This window comes from Heloderma suspectum, chromosome 4, assembly GCF_057233095.1.
Source record: "Heloderma suspectum isolate Gila_16-S chromosome 4, 16-S_ref, whole genome shotgun sequence".
In the NCBI taxonomy this organism is placed as follows: Eukaryota; Metazoa; Chordata; class Lepidosauria; order Squamata; family Helodermatidae; genus Heloderma; species Heloderma suspectum.
The window spans coordinates 172,124,492-172,146,403 of NC_139461.1; the positions used below are offsets into that span (position 1 = coordinate 172,124,492).

The 21,912-nt window shown below is 45.9% G+C and overlaps 1 protein-coding gene across 1 annotated transcript in view; it reads left to right on the forward strand.

The window, feature by feature from the left end:
* Positions 1–21,912, forward strand: part of KIAA1614 (KIAA1614 ortholog) — a 58,224-nt gene that overhangs the window by 22,545 nt on the left and 13,767 nt on the right. The window contains exons 5-9 of the mRNA XM_084848184.1: positions 768–2,491; positions 5,701–5,887; positions 13,319–13,586; positions 19,651–19,778; positions 21,007–21,191. Coding sequence (XP_084704310.1) covers positions 768–2,491; positions 5,701–5,887; positions 13,319–13,586; positions 19,651–19,778; positions 21,007–21,191 — 2,492 coding nt within the window. The remainder of the gene's footprint in view (positions 1–767; positions 2,492–5,700; positions 5,888–13,318; positions 13,587–19,650; positions 19,779–21,006; positions 21,192–21,912) is intronic.

Sequence of the window (21,912 nt, forward strand, 5' to 3'; positions counted from 1 at the left end):
AGCACCCATGTTATATTTATTGTTCTCTACATTTATTTTTTGCCAGGTGCAGATAATGGTCTATTTCTGTTTGTGAATCTATGTAGGTCTGGGTTTGGTCAGTACCTGAATGGGGTCCCACCAGAGACCACTTCCTTTTGCTTCATCATTCCAGACTTTAGTAAGGCCTGTTTAACAGCACCATCTAATCGCTTGTGCAGCTGCTGTGCATATGTTATGAGTAATGTTGGTGCTGCATTATCCAGTCCCATGTCATCCTTCGCTTTATAAGTATAAATCTATCATGCCAATTTGCTAGCAGGCACTGCTCAATCTTGAGATTCTGAAGCCATTGGCTTCACAATGATTGAGCACAAGCCCCTTGCTCAATCCTAAGCAGTCTTTTGGATCCTGTCCTTATTCAGTGCACATCCATTACCTCTGCACAACCCTTTGTACTGCTTCCTGCTGTCTTAAAGATGCAGCAGCAGAGAGTATCAGCACAGCGTTAAGATCCTGATGTGTTTTATGTCCGATGGCAAGTTGGTGCAATGAATCCACAGACAATGGGATGCATGCTACCCAGCTGGCTGGTTCTTGGTAGAAGGCAGATAAGTGTTGGTAGAGACATGATGAGTAACACCCCAAGGCCTGGCTCCTTGTGAGGCTCCAGCAGGTGCCCATTATGCCAAGTGGTGCCTTCTTCCCAGGGCTTGGTGACCAGTAAAGGGGAGCCAGGGATGATCAGCTTGACCACGTCCACAGTTTCTCTCTGTTTTGTTCCTCAGGGATGCCCATGGGATCTCTGCTGCAGATGCAAAGAACTTTGCTCTGAAGGATGGAGACTCTCATGCCAGTGGGAACCTGAGTGACTCGTCTAGTGGGGAATCCAGCTGTGGGCAGCAGAGGAAGCGTGGGCCATCCCCATCCCGGGTGCGTTTTGAGGATGAATCTGCGCGGGATGCCGAGGTCCGCTACCTGGAACGCCTGCAGCAGCGTCAGAGGCGGGTCTTGGATTCAGTTCTCTTATCACTGGGGCGGGGTCCTCTGGCCTCCAAACCGGATCTTTCAGATTATATCAATGGTGACCTCCAGCACAAAGAGAATGGTGTCAGCAAAGCTGGCTGGGAACAGCCAAGTACTGAGCAGACAGCAAGAGCACTTACCCACTCTGGCAACAGAGGGTGCTCTGAGAAGGGAAAGGCGCTGGTGGTCAATGAGGCAGGGAAGTGTAGTGCCTGTGGGTCTTACATCAGCAATCTGGCAGCCACTTGGAACGCAGACATCGGAGTAAACCAAACTGGGAATTACATGCATCAGACCTGTAACATCCCTCAAGAAGGCAAAGATCTAAGCCATGCCAATGAGAACAAGAAGTTCAGTGCTTCCCAGGAGGACTCGCGAACAAGAACTCTGGGTCCCAAAGGAAATCCGCTGTGGATCCTCCCTTCTCGGCAGCGTGTTTACACAGAACGCATCAGGGAGACGTATATCGGCGAAGTGACTTGTATAGATGATGTGGACTCTGCTTTAGACAGCACCACCGACACATCAGACAGTTACAGGACTGACAGTGAAGAAGCTGGTACCGGTAGTCGACAGTCAGTGGTCAAAAGCCACTGGCACGGTGGGCCTGGTCCTTCAGAGAAGGAAACCAAGAACAGGAAGACTGAATGGGAGAGGCACCGGGCGAATAGCAGCTGCAATTCCAATGAAGAGGAAGCCTGGGATAATGTGCCTAGCATTAGCAGAGTGGAAATTGGATCAAGTGTTAATGAAGCAAACCACAGCAACGTGAAGAGAGGCCCTGAGGTAAGAGATCAGGTGACCCAAATGGCCCCCAACAAGGCAGAAACCTTTTCCAGAGGCAACCAGCCTGCAGAACTCTGTCAGCTGGACAAGAAACGCAAGCCCCAAGGACACACAAAGGTGCTCAAAGCCCCGTTGAGGGAACCCTCATCCACATTCTACTCTCAGCAGTTGCCTTCCCATCTGGTCCCTGATGATGTAACAGATTCTGTGAACAGGAAGCCAGTGGAGAACTCCCATCACACCCACAGGCCAACCAACAATTTAAGTCAAACCAGGCAGGTAAAAGATTCTTCTCAGCAGCTAACTAAGGAGATGGCTGCCATGTGCAACCTCGTGAATCGAGCACCTGCACCCCCTACCACTGGAAAAGCCCATCCCTCCCCTATGCCTTATAGGAGGACTATTTTGACAGGCAGCTATAAGCTGACCAACCAGGATCCTGACCAGAAGGACCAAGCCAATGAACTCTCAGTCTATTCAGCCTCCCCAAATAGTTTCCAGCATGTGTGTGTGTCCGAGCTGGAAGAGCAGAGTGGCCTGCAGAGTCCAAAGATGCTCTCTGAGCGGCAGCTGCTGGCCTTGTCCACCAATAATTGCAATAATACACATGCCAAGAACCAGCCTCAAACTTCAGTGACTGCTGCGATGAAGAGCAGAGAGGAACAGCTCCAGGACAGTCAAAAGACAGGGGGAAATCAAGGTAGGAGATAATGTTGACCTTTGACAAATATAGAGAGGGCATCAAGAGGGTCTCTCCGGCAAGACAGTTCAAATGTTGTGCTCAAGCTAAGCTATGCAAGTAAGACTGATGTATTCAGATCCACCTAATTTGCATGAATTTGCTAATTTTCCTGTGTTTTAGTCGAAACGTGAGTTTCAGGTTTTTGCACAGATTTTGGATTATTTTAAGAGTCAATCTGAGGTGGCAGGAGAGGAATGGAGACTATGTGAGGGGTAAGCAAGGCTGAACAAGCAAAGGGGGTGTTCAGAGAAGTTTGAAGGATAGCTGAATGGGGTGCAAAACCCATAACTCACCCTCAGCCCCACCCTCTGAGCATAAGAAGATCTCTGTTGGATCAGATCAAAGGTCCATCTGTTCCAGCATTCTGTTCCCACCGTGGCCAAGCAGCTGTCTGCAGGAAGCCCACAAGTTGGACATGAATGCAGTTAGCATTCTCCTGCTCTTGTTCCCAGCAGTAGCACCCTCCAGCTCTTGTTCCCATTACTGCCTCTGGTACTGGAGGTAGCGCTTAGCCATCAGGACTAGTAGCCATTGATAGTCTTCTCCTTCATGAATTTGTCTAATCCCCTTTTAAAGCCATCCAAATTGGTGGCCATCACTACATCTTGGGGCAGCAAATCCCATAATTTAACCACAAGTTGTGTGAAGCAGTAAAATAAACAAAATAAAATAGACAGTATCTTTCTACAAAAAATATTGCGTGGAAAGATACTGCCTCTGGGTTTCCAAATTTACTGCTTCAGCCATCAGGGCTGGAAACCTATTTGGGGATGAAATTGCTGAGGCACAGGGTACTGTCCCAAACTGCACACCTGTGGGAATGTGGAAGATGATCAGTTTTGTCTATAGGAAAATACAAATGAATATTTATTTCAGTACTGCAATATAGGTCCTAAAACCAAACAATAAAACTAATTGCTGTTATAAAATGCCTTCATGGGAGGTATGATTTCTTTAAAATGAAGAGGTACCAATAGCCCTATTTAGATGTTTGTTGCCCTGCAGCCCCCCCCCTGCCCCCATGTTGAGCTTCTTGTCCCTGCATATCCCCATTGCCGTCCCATGTTGTGGGCTGAATATCTACAGTGGGGGAACTTTTTCTACTCAAGTAGGCTCCCCAGACAGTTTAGAATCCTAGAAGACTAGGGCTCTAAACTGTAGAAGATCAGGGCTCTATTTGAGTAGAAAAGGCTCCCCACTGCAGATATTCAGCCCCCAAAACATGGGGGGGCTGAAGGAACAGCAAAGGGAATGCATGGGAGGGGGCAGGGCAGTGGGTTCATCCTCGCTCTCCCCCTTGCGCAATGGGGATGCCCTGAACAGGGCTATTAAGCATCTGGATTTCCTGGATTCAAATAAAAAGTGAATAGTGTTTTTGTAAGGTCAAAGTTCCTTAAAATGTGTGTGTGGGGTTTTTTTCCAGGCTTTAAGGTCAGTTGTACATGATATACCATAAGCCAAACGTGACAAACTGGATTTCATTAGAAGTGGGCTAATCCCCCACATCTTGATTCAGGATGGGCTTGCTTGTTGTTTCCTGGCCCTTCCAGACAATTCCCAGAAAATCCTTGGGTCGAAAAAGCTTTCACCAGTGCTTATTCTTTCCAGGTAATTCCCTGCAGCTCTTTTCGCTCCTCCAAAGGAGATAAATGAGCTCTATTCAGTGGGAGAGAGTGCTTGGGAGAGATCTGTGTCAGTTGCCTGAGCAGCTTCTTTATGTCCCACAGAGTGATGAGAGTTTTGACATTATCATCCCGATGGCCACAACTGAACTGCACACTTTGATCTTTTCTACACGAGGCATTTATTATGTGCACGACGTTCCTTACTCATGGTTGTTCATGGGTTCTTTAGATGATGTTGTGACCCTCCGGTTTCACTTCTGTTTTTTAAGAGCTTTTCTACAAGAGGCATTTATTGTGTGCTCATCATTCCCTACTCGCAGTTGTTTACATGTTCTTTAGACAACATCGTGACCCTCCGGTTTTGTTTCTGTTTTTAAACAGCATTTTAAAAGTTCTTTTTAGAGCAGGGAAAATGCGGTATTATTTGTGAAAGCGAAAGAAAACACTTTTCTCACTTGTGTAATTGTGTTATTTCACTAGACAACAGTGCCACCTAGAGGTTATGTAGCAGAAAAGCAGGAAAGGCAATGCTCTTCGTGTAGTACTCATATCTCAATTCTGCAACAAAACCAAAAACAGATACAACAGATTAACAGCCTTGTGTAGAAAAGCCCTAAGAGCACTTTCCTGGCGTTCTTTTAGAGCAGGGAAAATGGGGTATTATTTCTGAAAGTGAAAGAAAACATATTTTCCTACTTCTGTAATTGTGTTATTCTGCTATAGTATAGAGCAATCTAAAGGTTATGTAGCAGAAAAGCAGGAAAGGAAAAGCTCTTTGTGTGCAGCTTGGATCTCAATTCTGCAATGAAACCGAAAATAGATACAGCATATTAAAGCCTCGTGTAGAAAAGCTCTGTAGTTGCATGCTGCCTGCTTACGTAGTTTCGCATATTGCTTTTATGGGTATGGTAGTTGCTAAACTACAGTTATGTGCATGCCTTAGAAAAGTCTTGACATAGGGGCTCTAGAGTTTATGAATGTTGGGAATTTAAAAAAACACACATAATAGATGGGGCTTCTTTTCACTTGTTTCTGATCCTTATTATTTTCACAACTCCACGTTCAACCTATTTCTGGCATTTTCTGCAAATGGAAAGGCCAGAAATTTGCCTTTAAAAGTTAAGTGGATACCTATGCTAATGACAAGCCGGTTTAGTAGTTATTCCATCTCCAGAGAGAATTCTGGGAATTGTTTTTGGCAGGAGGAGAGTGAATCAAGGGATCTATTTAAAAAAATTGTCAGCATCTTCAGCAACCTATAGTTCTCTTGCATTCTTTGGAGGAAGCCATGGCAGTTAAGCTTATATAAAACTAAGTGTGTAGAGGTAAGATACACCCTTAGATTCTCAAAGCTGGGCCCCATCAATGTACAGGGCAGCCTGGGATATGAGATAAGAGAATGATATTTGATAAAGATTTCACACATACCAAATATGATGTTCTGTGTGCCATGCTATTAAGTCCCGTCACACTAGCTGAAGGTGCAAGTCCACCCCAAGGGTCTTCTAAGAGCAGCAATTGGAAGTGTCTGTGTTGTTGCAGTAGGTCCATCATCCTCAGCGTGTGGTGTTCCCCCTGTTACTCCCAATAACACCAGTTCCACGGCTGTTAGTCTCTCCCTGACAAGTGAGGAGACCAACTTCACCACCTCCACTCAGTCATCCAGTGGGGAAGCTCCAGCAACAGAGGCCCAGAAGACCAAGCCAGCGCAAGCCAGTGCAATCCAACGGTGAGTGAGCATGCTACACATTGTCAGGAAGGGATGGCGGGAGGAGGGGTGGGGGGTCTCATGGAGCAAGGGCTAGCCATGAGATCAAATCCCGTTTTTTCTAAAGTCAGGACCTTAAAGGGTGCACAAGGAATTGTTGGGGGCTGCCCCTTTGAGGAATTTCCCTTGCAGTGGAAAGGAGCCAAAGCTCAAGTCTCACAACGTCAGACTGTTCTTCAGATTGGTTTTTGGTGGCCAGGAATATATTAAGACGAGTTTTCATCAATGCAATTTAGACTGTAGGGTTGTTTGTTTTTTCTGACCTTCGTTGGCATAGTCTATACATAAAATGAAATAAAGAGCCATAGTCCTTGTGGCCCTAAAATGGCTTGAGCCATCACAAGAGTATTCTAGACTCCATCCCCGTATTGTCAGATTTATCAAATAATAATGTAAGCCTCTAACTTTTAAACTTAGAGGGATGTAAGGAAATGTGTAGGAACTATTCTACCCAAATGTTCAGTAAGAACTTAAAGCTAAATCCAGCATACTGGCTAATAAGTGTAAAAGCAATGGGATGTCAAGTGCATTTGTATTAATGAAATAAAATTTTAAAATATATTTATTTAAGCATGTTAGACTGCATGTGCATTTTATTGTTTTTTGCTGTTTCTTCTCATGATTGCTTCCTGGCAGCTAAATTTCTGGCTACTGTCTAGGGTTGTCAGGTCATGACATAAAGACAGAATGCTGGTATCCTAGCAGAGCTTGGAGGCAGAGTCCTCTGAGGGCCAAGCTTAGAGTAGATCTCGAGGTGGGGCCCAGTGGATTGGGGTGGAGTCCAGAAGCAGAGCCTAGTGCAAAGGCTGTCTGTTCACCTAACATATACAGCAGAGGTGGGCAACTAGTGGCTCTCCAGACGTTTTGGCCTACAATTCCCATGATCCTTCACCATTGCCTGAGCTGGCTAGGGTTGTAACTCTGCTACACCCCTATCAAGTTGGCCAGGCGATGCCAGTTCTCTCTCTCTCTCTCTCTCTCTCTCTCTCTCTCTGATAGGAATAAGTTAACGTATTCAAATCTGTTCAGTCTGTATGGTTTGCATGCTTCACACAATACCTCGCTTCTACGTGGCTAATTGGTCTTCATGAAAAAGTGCAGCATAGATGAGGAGAAAAACAGATCTTCAGCCAAAGAGAGCAACTATGATCTATGAGCTCCATGTATCTTTCCATGTTTTGGCAATTTTGACTCAGCTTTTTTTTTCTTTTTTTAAAGAAACCAACAAGGATGGTTGTACAGATTTCCAAATGCTCCATTTGATAGTGGTAAACTGTTCTTTGGGCATACTACCGGGCTCATGTTTATCACATTCCTCCAAAGTGCATGGAGATACCTAGGCTTCAACAATTACACTCGCCACCCTCACCACAACTGGTGTGGTGCTGTCCTCTCGAGAGCATGACAAGTTGCCAGCCTTCCTCCCAACTTTGAAGCTGCAGAGCTGGGTCAGGATCATCCTGGCTGATGTGTTGTGAAGGATGGGGTGGTCCAGCAGCTACAGGGCCAAAACAGGCAGCTCCCCCTTCCACCGGCCTTTCCTGAAGAGGCCAGCAGAGTGGGGTGGGGTGGGGTCTTGCATGGGCACTGCTACATGAAGGCTCCCAGCAAGTCAGGACATTCCCTGCCCGCCTTTCCTGAGGGAAAGGCCAGGGGGCTTTCTTGGGTGCTGCTGCATGAAGGCCTTCAATTCACTCTGTCCTCTTCCCCATCTGTCTTTCCCAAAGAAAATGCTCAAAGGGTGGGTGGGTGGCTCGCTGGAAGAAGGGGGCTTGCCAGGAGGGAGGCAGGTGGCTCCAATTTTGGGCTTGGCTAGCAAGGCCAACCCAAAATTGTAGACCCTGGTTATCCCATCTTTTATCCTTGCAACAATCCTGCAATGTCAGTTTAGGCTGCAAGAAACATGCCCAAGACACCCAGTGTCTGAGTAGGGATTTGAACTGAGATCCTGGGGAGGGATCATAGATCTCAGAAAGAGCACATGCTTTGCATACAGAAGGTCCCACATGCAGTCCCTGGGGTGCCCTGTTCATAGGATCAGGAAGGAGCAGCACTTGGCTGGAAAGACTTCTGCCTGAGACTCTGGCGTTGTGCTGCTAGTCAAAATAGACAGTACTGGGCAAGATGGATATACAGCCTGACCTGTGTAAGGCAGCTCCCTGGGTTCGTATTTCTTCCACCTCCGACTCTTTCTTTCCACTGCACCATGCTGGCTCCCAGGGTTGCATCTCTGCATACCAGGAAACACAGCAGCAGAGGCTGTAAAACAGGGCACAGCTCTGCCTGTGTGTTAGGACCATACAGTTCCAGTGTCTCTGCTTTCTGCCACCATTTCCTCTCCTTCCTGTTTTTGCTGCAGCCTGTCCTTCAGCCAGATGTGGCTGGGCCTGCAGGACCGCACAGGTGCCTTCAGCAATCTCAGCCTTGGCATGTTCTGACTCCTGCTGCCAGCAAGCACAGCCTCATTGATGCTGCCAGCTGGCTCTGAGCCAAGTCAGCCTTCCTGTTGCTTTTGCCCTCCCACTCCCCCGAAATCCACCTTGACCCACTTCTCCCTTCCTAGCAAAATCCTCAGTCATCTTACCCAGGGATTATTTCTACACAGCTCTAATGGCACACTATTGTTTTCTTCAGTAAAGAGTTTTTAGATGTCCAATTCCATAGCTCAGGCATCCACATTTTACAAAATATCAACTATGCACCTGATTCGTATCATGCTGTTATCTAGTTTATTTGACCTGGTAAGCAACATAACCTGAACAGATGCAAATTCGATTCAGCATTGCTGAAACACGTTGGTTTGAACCAGTGCAGCCCTGGCAATGTTACTTTAACATAGGGCCGTCATAGATAATCTCCAGGGATGACTCTCATGGGGCATTTGTGAGGGGTGAAGGAGTTTGTGCTGAATGTGATAGGAAGCAACAATGACACAGGGGGAAGCTAGAAAAGTCCATCATCCTGGAAAGCCTTCTGGTCTCAGAATCCTTAGTGGAAGGTTTTTGTACAGAAAGGTCACAGAATCAGATGTGTACTTACCCAAGAGTGGGCACAATTGAACACAATGGTGTTCAGGATTGGTCTGAACAGGTGGGATCTGTTACCAACATTCCATCACATCCTTGTGTGACCAAGCACCAGAGTCCCTGGAATGGGACTAAGAACGTTGATAGTTCAATGTTGTTTTCAGTTATATGTTGTTTGTGTATATTGTCTGTGTGCTTTTATGTGCTTTTTTGTAAATAGCTTTTGAACTTTTTATATTGTATTTAATGTTTTAACTTCTGTAAACTGCCCAGAGAGCTTCAGCTGTGGGGCGGTATAGAAATGCAATAAATAAATAAGAAGATGAAGGAGCATTCTTCTGCACAAGCAATGGAGTTTGATTTTCAGAGACTGGGGACACCAGGGACAGGGTGAAGGCTTAGCAACCCTTATCACCCCAGTGGTGCCTCCTAGTGTATCCTTTTACTTTCTCCTATATAAATGACAGCCATTCACTCTCATTTGAGGGTGGGGGGAGAGTAATCTACTGCCCCTTGGGGACACTGTTGCAGTGCCCACCCTGGCATTGGGTGGCGTGCCCTCGCTGACAGAAAGCCTTGCATGAGAGTTGGATTTTAAGTCTGTGGAATAAATATATAGGGGGGTGGGTGGGAGCGGGGATGGGAGCGGGGAGAGCCATTCCTACACACACTGTCAAAATGATAAACCATCTTTCTTGCTAGTATATCAGTTTAATCTCCAGTTCTCAAAATTCTCTTAACTCTTGAAAGCCCAGGCTTCTGCCACTCTGGAGCACCATGCCAAGAATCAGAGCCCAAGGCAGGGACATGCGGACAAAGGAGTGGAGCTCTGCAGATAGGTTGGCTCAGTTTTCAGTGGCTCCCATTGAATTATATGGGACAAAGTAAATAGGCTATAGGAGGGGTAGAGGAGCAAGGAGGAGGAGTGGCAGAAGAAACGCTGGTTGGGAAGTCACACTGCCTCCCTGCCCTGTGGACAGCAGGGTCTGACAGGGGATCATGCCCCTCTCCCCATTGGTTTCTGTGACTGCAGATCATTTCCCCTTCTCCATGAGAGAGTCTGGTGGTGTGTTATTTGCTCCATTGGCTTGTATGGAAAAGTGGGGAAGTGTCTGCATTTAGAAGAGCCATAGATGGGGCCACAACTGTAGCTTGGAAGTTGGAACTCCTCCTTCCAGTATACTTATATGGTGTCACACGCCCCCTTTCTCTGTGTCTCTGGTCTCACATCTCCTCAAAATCCACCTTTTCCATGAAGCCTGAAGTTTGTGTTGCTGCTGCTGTTGATGTCTTGCTACTCTTTGATTTCACTTACTTTCTTCTCTCCTCTCCTCACCTTCCCTCCCTCTGCTGTCAACTGACTGTAAGTTCCTTGAGGTAGGGCCCTGTCATCTTTGATTATGTAACCCTGTAAAGCTTCCTGCATATTAATGGTGCCATATGAATAATAATGTTCTGTGGCCACAATGAAAGACCAGTTTGAAAACCCCTGTTGCATCTCGCCAGTGCTCACCGCAGTGCAGTTCAGCGTGCCAAACCTTTTGATCCCAGTTTATGTTTCAGACTACTTGTAAACGAAATTAGGTCCCAGCAGGATACAGACTGTGTCTACACAGACCTCTTTCACGAAAGGTTCTGTGTAAAGTTTTCCATAATAGTGTTTCTTATTTCATTGTGATCTTGATCACAAGGAAAGTCTGATAAGATTATCCAGCCAAATAAAGATGGCTGGTTAGTTTTCAAACGCAGAAACATTTAGCATGCAATAAGCTTGCTGTGTTTGGGCTCTCAAGTTTCCCTGTGAAGTAATCTATAGGGGATATCAACCATGTTTTAAACGTTTTGTGTTGCTTCTCATGTTACTTTTGTAAAGATACCAGTACCTCTCACAAGGCACATATTCCCATGTTTAGAAATAAAGTATGTGTAATGTGAGCAAGACATACACAAAACTAGTTCAAAGAAAAGACCGTTACATCAAACTCCTTCATACCAAGTTTTATTAAGTTTATTTCATTTTAAGCGTTTTATCTCACTAGGCACGTCACACAACTCTAACCATCGGGGCACTTCTGGGTTGGATATGAGGGCCAATGTAGATGTGATGTTAATTGCATGTAAGCTATTAATGTAAATGGTTTTTTTAAACCTAAATAGGTGCTGCGGGGGCAAGCAGGACTGGAACCACAGCAAGTGTGTCTCTGTGTGTGCGCACATGCACACATACACACACCCTAAAGCCCCCATTGGTGCCAATGACATGACATCAGTCACATGAGGTTTGCTGCACCTGGCAGGATCTTCTTCCGAGAGGGAAACAGTATTGACTGTGTTTGTTTGGTAAAATGAGAATTGTGGGGTGTTGCCTACGGCTAAGAGTGTGTTACTCTCTTGCAGCTGGAGTGGGGAGTTCTGTGCAATAGCTGCTGTTTCCTCTAGGACTCTGTTGCACAGCCTAAGATCATCTTTCTCCTGCACAGGCCAGTGTTACTCTTGCTGCTTCTTGCTTGTCTCCTGGCCGCTGTTCCTCCATACACTCCAAACTCCCTTGACCGTATGGTGTTAGCTTATTGATGGGGCCTTGATGGAAGCCAAGGTTGGAGACAGACAATAATGGGATCTTTAAAAGGAGATTGAAGGTAGTTCTAAAGAAGGCTCACTGCTGGTGGTGTGTACACCTGCCACACTTTCACCTTTGGTAAACAGGTTTTGCAGGATGTTTTGGTGTTTCAGGGACCTGCAAAACTAATTTGACCAGAGGAAGCAGTTGAACAAAACAAAAGTGTGTGTACACCCTGGGAAACATGTCCCTAGTATCCAGCCTTCAACTCTTCTCCATTTTAAGTTCCACACTGACAAACATGTGTGCAACTGCAGCCAGGTGGCGCTCTTTTCAAGTTAACGCCCCTTTAGGGTGCAAGTGTTAGCAGAGAAGCAGTTACTGGGGCAGGGAGTTAACTCTCCTGCCATTTCCCTGCTCCAAATGGAACAAGCTTTTTAAACACAGAGGTGGAGAGAGGGAAGCTGCTGCAGAGGGGGGGATATTTGTGGGCACGGAAAGGATTAATTGGCTCATCTGCAACCCTCTTTACCTCTGCCAAAGCGGCTTCTCCAGTATGAACTGACCATTCTGTTTCCTTCACCCCACACACCCTCCCTCGTACATGAGAAATTACAGGCAGGTTTCAGTTTTTGACTGGAAAAAAACATCTAGTCCAAGAGCCTTGGGGATCCTGTGCTCCAAGATCTCCGAAGAGAAGATGTTCTCTGTGTAGGGAATTCTCGTGACGAGTACCTACTTGGATGAAAGCATCCTGGAACACCATTCACCTGAACTGAGGGATCCCGCCACTACTGAGCAGAGGGTGCCGCTCAGATCAAAAGAAATGTGTGCCTGGGGGGCCATGTACTCATTCATTAAAAAAAAAGAAAAAAAAAGTATGGAGCACAGCCCTGTTGGGCCTATGCCACATCAGACTGCTATTAAAAGAAGAAGATGGAGAACACTTTACCCAGGGGCACCATTTCAAGTTTTAGTGGAGGTGGCAGGGGGAAGAGTAGGCCACGGTTCAAAGGCCTGTATTTGGATATATTCAAGATGACATTTGGTGGGTGGGGGAAGCAGGGTGTGTTAACAGCAGTTGTTGCAGTGCTTAGCTTTCATCAGAAGCATATCAACTTAGCAAAGTTATCAATAGTCTCTTCACACTTTTTTCATATCAAGGGATTTATCCTTTTGGCATGCCGACTTAGTACGTTATTCCCCTTTTAACAAACAGTCAGTCTGTAGAAGCAGTAGCTTAGCCACAGAACTCGGTGCTCTCACGGAATAACTGCTTTGTCAGAAATACTGATGGGATGGGAGGCTGACTGCATCCCTTGCTCTCCTTACATGGTGCCTTTGTCTTGGACATGTAATTCCCCACCTGGCTGCAGTCTGAAGTGGTGTAATCCTCCCAACCACAGTGAAAGGAAAAGATTAATCATGTGCAACCTGAACTTCTGAGTTACATTGGCTATGATTCTCCATGGGCATAGACTGGCATCACTCTGTCCCTTGGCATCTCTCTAGACAAAACACTGCATATTATCAGTTATGGTGGAAAGCCTGTTCAGTTTTAGACCAAAAATGCCAAAAAAAAAAATGGTGATGGTGTTTGACTCGAGTCCTTTATTCCTATGCTGCCAACAGGATTGTGTCATGATTCTGTATGCATAGATTGGCTCTTACACCAGTTTGCTTTGTGACTTTGTTCTTAAGGCCTTCCCTCAATTATTTATCTCATTTGGGTATAATGATCTGGCAAATGAAGCCAGGAATGGCCCTGCCATGTAACTGTCTTGACAGGCTTCCTTTGCCTTTCAGCAAACCCTTAGAAATTTATCCAGACCCAAAGAAGAAGCAGTCTGCCAAGAAAGGGGGTTCCTCCTCCTCCTCCACATCAGGGCTAAAGAAATTCTTCACCACCCTGAGCCAGAGCACCAAGCAGAGGCTGGGCAGGTTTCAATGCTACAGCATGGAGCAGATCTATGCCCCTGAGACAGGAGCTGCAGTGCCCACTAAGGAACCAGGCCCAGGGGCTACCAGTTCGCCCAAAATGAAGAAAGCGCCTTCCCTGCAGTCCTTGAGGCTGGTGAGTCCAAAGGGTGTATCTACTAGACGCTGTAGATCTGGGATGTCAGAATGAAACCAGGCAGCAAGAACCTAGCCTGGCTTATGTAGGGCAGTGATTTTGAAACTGTGTTTCAGGGAAATGTAGGTCCTTTGGGGATAATGGTGAGCAAGCTCTCCTTGAAAGATGACGTATCCACATACAGTGATTCTCCCCAGCACACACACGTGCACGCGCACACACACACACACACATTTTGCAGTGTATGGTCACGTAAGTGTTAAAGGGATGTTCAAGGCTGCAGTCGCCAGCATTTTTAGACCTGGAACCCACCATTTAGTTCAAACATGCACTTTAGGAACCCACTTAATTTTTACTATATATTTTTATATAGTGCTGGTACTTAAAGTGAATGCAAACTATCTTAGGTCAGGCTGTGACCCAATGTGTTCCAACCCTACAGATGAAGTCCACCGTTCTAGGTCACACTCTCAGTTCCCATGAGGCAATGATGAAGCCCAACCATCCTGGCTGGTGCCCCAAACTGAATATGCACCCTAGAATGTGCCTCAGAATCTTCTGCAACACCATGCTGAGGTTCTGTGGCAGATTAGATGAACAGGAATTTCCTAGCAGATGGGACATTGTGGAAGGGAATTAGCGAAGGTAGGAAGTTTGAAAACCCGCTGCTATAAGGAATTATTATTAGCCAGTGAAGGCATAAGAGCAGGTATAAGAAGATCAGATGAATCCCATGTTAAAATCCTTATGTAAAACAATGTCAAGCCTTCCAGCCATCCTGCTAATAGAACAGTTATGAATTATGTGAGAACTTGGACTTGAGCTTGCATTGCTTTGTTCTGGCATTTTGTCTGGGGTAAGCAACCCAACCCCCTTCATGGATCACTGCCTTGTTGTGGCGAAGGGGCTTGCGTAACTCAGTGAAGCCATAAGCTATGCCGTGCAGGGCCACCCAAGACGGACAGGTCATGGCAGAGAGTTCTGACAAAATGTGGTCCACTGGAGAAGGAAATGGCAACCCACTCCAGTATTCTTGCCAAGAAAACCCCATGGAACGTATCACAAGGCTAAAAGAGATGACGCCGGAAGATGAGCCCCTCAGGTCGGAAGGTGTCCAATATGCTACTGGGGAAGAGCAGAGGGTATTTCCAAGTAGCGCCAGAAAGAGTGAAGCGGCTGGGCCAAAGCCGAAAGGACACTCAGCTGTGGATGTGTCTGGCGGTGAAAAGAAAATCCGATGCTGTAAAGAACAATATTGTTTAGGAACCTGAAATGTAAGATCAATGAATCAAGGTAAGCTGGAGGTGGTCAAACATGAGATGGCAAGATTGAACATCGACATCTTGGGAATCAGCGAACTAAAATGGACAGGCATGGGCGAATTTAATTCAGGTGACCATCATATCTACTATTGTGGGCAAGAATCCCTTAGAAGAAATGGAGTAGCACTCATAGTCAACAAAAGGGTGGGAAAAGCAGTACTGGGGTACAATCTTAAAAATGATAGAATGATCTCAGTACGAATTCAAGGCAAACCATTCAACATCACAGTAATTCAAGTCTATGCCCCAACCACTGAGGCCGAAGAAGCTGAGGTTGATCGGTTCTATGAAGACCTACAACACCTTCTAGAACTAACACCAAAAAAAGATGTCCTCTTCATCATAGGGGATTGGAATGCTAAAGTAGGAAGTCAAGAAATCACCGGGATAACAGGCAGGCATGGCCTTGGTGTACAAAATGAAGCAGGACAAAAGCTAATAGAGTTTTGCCAAGAGAACATGCTGATCATAGCAAACACTCTTTTCCAACAGCACAAGAGGCGACTCTACACATGGACCTCACCAGATGGTCAGTATCGAAATCAGATTGATTATGTCCTTTGCAGCCAAAGATGGAGAAGCTCCATACAGTCAGTAAAAACAAGACCTGGAGCTGACTGTGGCTCAGATCATGAGCTGCTTCTTGCAAAATTTCGGCTTAAATTGAAGAACGTCGGGAAAACCACTAAACCGTTCAGGTATGACCTAAATCATATCCCTGATGAATATACAGTGGAGGTGAGAAATAGATTTCAGGGATTAGACCTGATAGACAGAGTGCCTGAGGAACTATGGACGGAGGTCCGTAACATTGTTCAGGAGGCAGTCCCAAAGAAAAAGAAATGCAAGAAAGCCAAGTGGCTGTCTGATGAGGCTTTACAAGTAGCTGAGGAAAGAAGGGAAGCGAAAAGCAAGGGAGAAAGGGGAAGATATACCCAACTGAATGCAGAGTTCCAGAGAATAGCAAGGAGAGACAAGAAGGCCTTCTTAAATGAACAATGCAAAGAAATCGAGGAAAACAACAGAATGGGAAAGACTAGAGATCTCTTCAAGAAAATTGGAGATCTCAAGGGAACGTTTTGTGCAAAGACGGGCATGATAAAGGACAAAGAAGGCAGGGACCTAACAGAAGCAGATGAGATTAAGAAGAGGTGGCAAGAATACACAGAAGAACTATACAGGAAAGATCTGAATGTCCCTGATAGCCATGATAGTGCGGTCACTGAACTTGAGCCGGACATCCTAGAGAGTGAAGTCAAGTGGGCCTTAGGAAGCATTAGTAACAACAAAGCTAGCGGAGATGACAGTATTCCAGCCGAGCTATTTAAAATCCTAAAAGATGATGCTGTTAAAAGTGCTGCATTCAATATGCCAACAAATCTGGAACACTCATCAGTGGCCACAAAACTGGAAAAGGTCAGTTTACATTCCAATTCCAAAGAAGGGCAATGCCAAAGAGTGTTCAAACTACCGCACAATTGCGCTCATTTCACATGCCAGCAAGGTGATGCTCAAAATCCTACAAGCTAGGCTTCAGCAGTATGCGAACCGAGAACTACCGGAAGTACAAGCTGGGTTTAGAAGAGGCAGAGGAACTAGAGATCAAATCGCCAACATTCGCTGCATCATGGAGAAAGCAAGAGAATTCCAGAAAAATGTCTATTTCTGCTTCATTGACTACGCTAAAGCCTTTGATTGTGTGGATCACAACAAACTGTGGCAAATTCTTAAAGTGATGGGAGTACCAGACCACCTTACCTGTCTCCTGAGAAACCTGTATGAGGGTCAAGAAGCAACAGTCAGAACCAGACTTGGAACAACCGACTGGTTCAAAATTGGGAAAGGAGTACGACAAGGCTGCATATTGTCACCCTGCTTATTTAACTTATATGCAGAGTACATCATGAGAAATGCCGGGTTGGATGAATCAGAGGTCGGAATTAAGATTGCTGGGAGAATTATCAACAACCTCCGATATGCAGACGATACCACCCTAATGGCAGAAAGCGAAGAGGATCTAAAGAGCCTCTTGTTGAGGGTGAAAGAGGAGAGTGCAAAAGCTGGTTTGAAACTCAACATTAAAAAAACGAAGATCATGGCATCTGGCCCCATCACTTCCTGGCATATAGAAGGGGAAGAAATGGAAGCAGTGACAGATTTTACTTTCTTGGGCTCCAAGATCACCGCAGACGGTGACTGTAGCCATGAAATTAAAAGACGCTTGCTCCTTGGGAGGAAAGCTATGGCAAACCTAGACAGCATAGTAAGAAGCAGAGACATCACCTTGCTGACAAAGGTCCGTCTAATCAAAGCTATGGTTTTCCCAGTAGTAATGTATGGTTGTGAGAGCTGGACTATAAGGAAGGCTGAGCGCCGAAGAATTGATGCTTTCGAACTGTGGTGCTGGAGAAGACTCTTACGAGTCCCCTGGACTGCAAGAAGGTCAAATCAGTCCATCCTAAAGGAAATCAACCCTGAGTGCTCATTGGAAGGACAGATACTGAAGCTGAAGCTCAAATATTTTGGCCTACCTAATGCGAAGAGAAAACTCTCTGGAAAAGACCCTGATGCTGGGAAAGACTGAAGGCAAAAGGAGAAGGGGACGGCAGAGGATGAGATGGCTAGATAGCATCACGGATGCAATGAATATGAACTTGAGCACGCTCCGGGAGAGAGCGCAGGACAGGAAGGCCTGGCGTGCTATGGTCCATGGGGTCACGAAGAGTCGGACACGACTGAACGACTGAACAACAACGAATTCCCAACTAAAAACAGCAGTTTACAAACCCAACATGTAATGCTTCAATAAAGTGCAGACTGAAACATAAACATTTTGAAGGTTTAAAAATTGACAAGGATGGGTTCATACATATCTTTTTGGGGAGAGTTCCAAATGTGTGGGGCCACCACTGAAAAGGCCGTGACTCTAGTGTTTGCCAGTCTAATAAACCTCAATGGTGGGCTAAAAAATAGGGTTTCTGAGGACAATCTTAGGGCCTCTGCAGGTTCATATGGGTGCAGGTCATCCTTCAGATAACCTAGTCCCAAACCATTTAGGGCTTTAAAGGTCAAAGTCAGCTCTTTAAATTGGACCTAGAAATGTATAGTCAGTCAATGTAACTAGTACAGTATTAGTGTAATATGCTCTGAATACTGTGTACCAGTTGACATTTCCAAACCACTTGTAAAGGCAGCCCCACATTCAGACCATTGCCATAGTCTAGTCTGGATGTAACCTGAGGATGTGCAACTGAGGCAAGTCGTACATGCTATTTATTATTTATTTTTATTTATTGCATTTATACCCCACCTTTCTCCCTCTCGCAAGGAACTCAAGGCGGCTTACATTATCCTCCTCCTCACCGTTGTATCCTCACAACAACAACCCTGTGAGATTGGTTGGGCTGAGAGTCTGTGACTGGCCCAAAGTCACCCAGTGAGCTTCCATGGCCGAGTGGGGACTAGAACCCGGATCTCCCGGCTCCCAGTCCGTTACTCTCACCACTACACTACACTGGCTCTCCTACATGCTATCTCCAAATAGGATCACAGCTGGCAAACCAGCCTAAATTGGACCCCATACTCCAGGGCTGCTGCCATTCAAGGTCCTTCAGGACATATGACGTAGTTACCACTTCGCAGCCAAACCTTAGTTTTCACTTGGAAAATGCAGATTTCCAAAGAGGCGTTTTGCTGTGGTGTTTTCGGGTGGCTGCAGGTTTCCCACGCTTGCAAGCTGTCTGTCCCTTCCCCAAACCGACTTCGCATTTTGTGATGGGCATGTGGTAGGCGTGCCTAGTGCTTGTGTCACTCTGTGATGCCCCTTCACTCCTCCCCATTCCTTCATGGCTGTGCATTTACAGAGACAGTCAAGATCCTGGGCTGGGGAGGCTTTAGCCTCTCCCTCAGCAACTCTAAAGGGGCCAGGATCGCTGCTTCACAACCACTACTGGGGGCAGGAAAGTGGCGCCCCTGATCATTCTCACAGGGTCATCAAAGCTGCTGGGATCACTGGATCCAACCCCTGGAAGAACCGCACCCACTGTAATGTCATTCCTCCAAGTCCCATCCTGGAGAGGTGGTACAAAACTACCATGATCAACAGTATTGGAAACTGCTGAGGTGCAGGAGAACCCATTGAGTGCACTCCTCCCGTCCCTCCACCTGAGTGACCAAGGCAGTTTTTGTCCCCAACCCAGGCTGGAAACCAGAGTGGCATGGGAACATTCAGAGAAGTGTATTTTACTGATTTCCACTTGCCCTGCACACTTTGGGGACCACCACCATATTCCATTGAAATGGCCATGGCTGACTGGAGATAGCCAGTTGACTCTCCTGGCTTCTCCCTAAGTCTGTAGAGAACAAGGATTTGCAGGTTGATGTTATTGGTGGCTCCACCCCAGTTTGTTTGCCCCTGGAGATTCACCAGTGGCTGGACACGTTCCAGAAGTGCTGCTGCCACATTACACTATGGCTGGCTTTCTGAGGCTGGGGGTTAAAGCTGGTACTGAGCGTTTAAATCAGATTTAGCCTAATATGTCATTATTTGGTTTTGTTGTGGCAATAGGGTGACTCCTGAGACCCCAGGTTGTGGGTGGGTGAAAAGCCTCCAATCCTTTAAAATCACGTCCAGAAGGATCAAGAATATTCAGAGTTTAAAACTGATTTTTTTTCACTCCTCTTCACCCAAACATACCTGCTGCTATTTGCTCTGACTTGCAGTGCTTCCATTCTCCCGCCAGGTGTCACCTTTCTGCCAACCAAGAAAAGCCTCTTCTGTTCAAAATCTGCATTGCCAACTAGGTAAAGCTGACAGGTCCAGTCTCTACCTGCTGGGGGAACCAAAGGATGATGAGGCTGCTACTAACAGGTGAGGACCAGGAAAACAAGAGTGGCTATCTGTGGGCCATTCTTTTTTCCTTTTCTTGGTGACTACTTTTTTCTGAAATACTGAATGCAACAGATTATGTTATGTCTGGGTCCTGCAGGATCTGGGATGGTATATTATAATTATTGCTGGTTCATACTTTACCTGTAAATGATGCAATGCATATGTGATGCTACTATTGTGAACGGAAGTATTAGCATTTCAGTGGCTGGCTTTTTCTGTAACAAACACAGAAGAGGAGACCCTAATCGCTGTTTCTGTGTGTTTTGTGGGGGCACTCAGACATTTTAAATGCATATGCAGTACGTAGGGATGGTCGAATCAACCCGTTTCCTGTCTGTGCCACTCCTGCGTGTGTTGCACATGAATCTGCACAAACTTCACATTTGCCTGGTTCAGAACACTTGGAAAGTATGAAACCTGGTGGACAATTAAATCCCAAAGCGTTGCAGATTAAGGTTTGTCTCCAGTGTTATAGTTAATGTAAGTCCCATTCATTTCAGTGGGCTTACTCTAAGTAGGACTAACATTGGATACAACCCCAAGTTTGTATTGGCATTTGCAAAGGTCATGTTCCCCAAGCACCATGCACAACTGGTAGGGCCACAGGTACATCTTGCCATTTAAAATCAGATGCTGCTTGTACTGGAGTTCAACAAATAAAACAACTTTTAGCCTGAACTAGCTAGCATTCTGATGAGAGTAAACTATCCATATGCAGAAGCAATTCTGGCAGCAATTCTGACATTGTTTTTTTTTTTTTGTTAAAGCCTGGGAGGATGGAATGGTGAGAATTTTGATACATGGGTTGGCAATATGTGTACCAGAGGTAAGAAGTAGTGTCCTAGGAGAGGGAATGAAAGAAATACAAATCTTCAACACATTTTCTTGGTAGTAAGCCTCATTGAACACAACATGACTTGTACAGGTAAATATGCATAGGACTGGTCTGCAAGGCTCACGCCTCAAGAATCCCAATTACTCAATGCTCTGGATACTGCTTCCACCTTTTCACGCATTTCCCATTATGATGAGAGCTAGGAACTTGCTTTCATGAAAAACCAAGGCGTAGAAGCTAGATCCCATGATGGGTGATGCAATGGCCACGTACTCCCTGAACTCAGGTTTCAGCTCCACATAGGCTCCTTTCATCCTGTATGAGACAGAATATGTGTTTTCCGGGTGCTCCATTGTTTGCTCCTCCTTCCAGGAAAGCAGGAGCCCAATGCCGGCGTTCCCTCAGCGTGGAGGACATTGGCTCCCCCAACTTGGCGAGAACTGTGGGGCGGGTGGTAGAAGTTTTCCCAGATGGAACTAGCCAACTAGAGCTGCGGCGTTCCCCACAGGGCAACTTCGGATTCCGTGTCTCTTCAGGAAATGGTCGCCCTGATACAGGTATGTTCTGTGTAGCCAGTTGCCTGAAATCTTGAACAAATGGGCCATGAGTTTACTTTTTAAACTGTTTGTTGCAGTGTCTGTGGGATTAGCAAAGGCAGATATGTGTTCTTCTGGTACCCATTAAAATAATTTTTTCACCTGATGATGGCTGACATTTATTTTATTTTATAATTTGTGCCAAGCCTTTTGGAGAAAAATGCAATGCAGACTTAAAATATTTATTTTTCAGTTGGGGGTATTTATGTGTCTTTTTTCATGTACAGAATCCATTAATTTACAACAGGGATGGCCAACTCTTTCAGCCCACGGGGCCAGATCATCCCTATTCAAACTGCTCATGGCTGCCCTCTCCCTGGCCATGCTGTCACTCCTACAGCAGCTTTTCAAGGAAATGAAAAGATTCAGGATTTCTGGTCATACTTCTTCAACATCTCATCTAGTTTAACTCTCAGGCAGGTGTGGGAGGTAGCAGACAACATATTGTGCTTCCATGCTAGAACCTTTAATGCTACGCAGTCGATACTCTTCTGCAAAGTTGGAAGTGGAGCTGTGCTGTATATACCAACTATTTTTTCCCTGCTAACATCGCACATCTCTCCTAGAGGCTACAAATGCATATTAGCACAGTGTTGAGAACCCCTCAGACCTAGGCATTGATCTCAGTATGCAGCAGTGGCTGGGAAGAGCCAGAGCACTGCTGCCGTCACCAGGCGGTCTC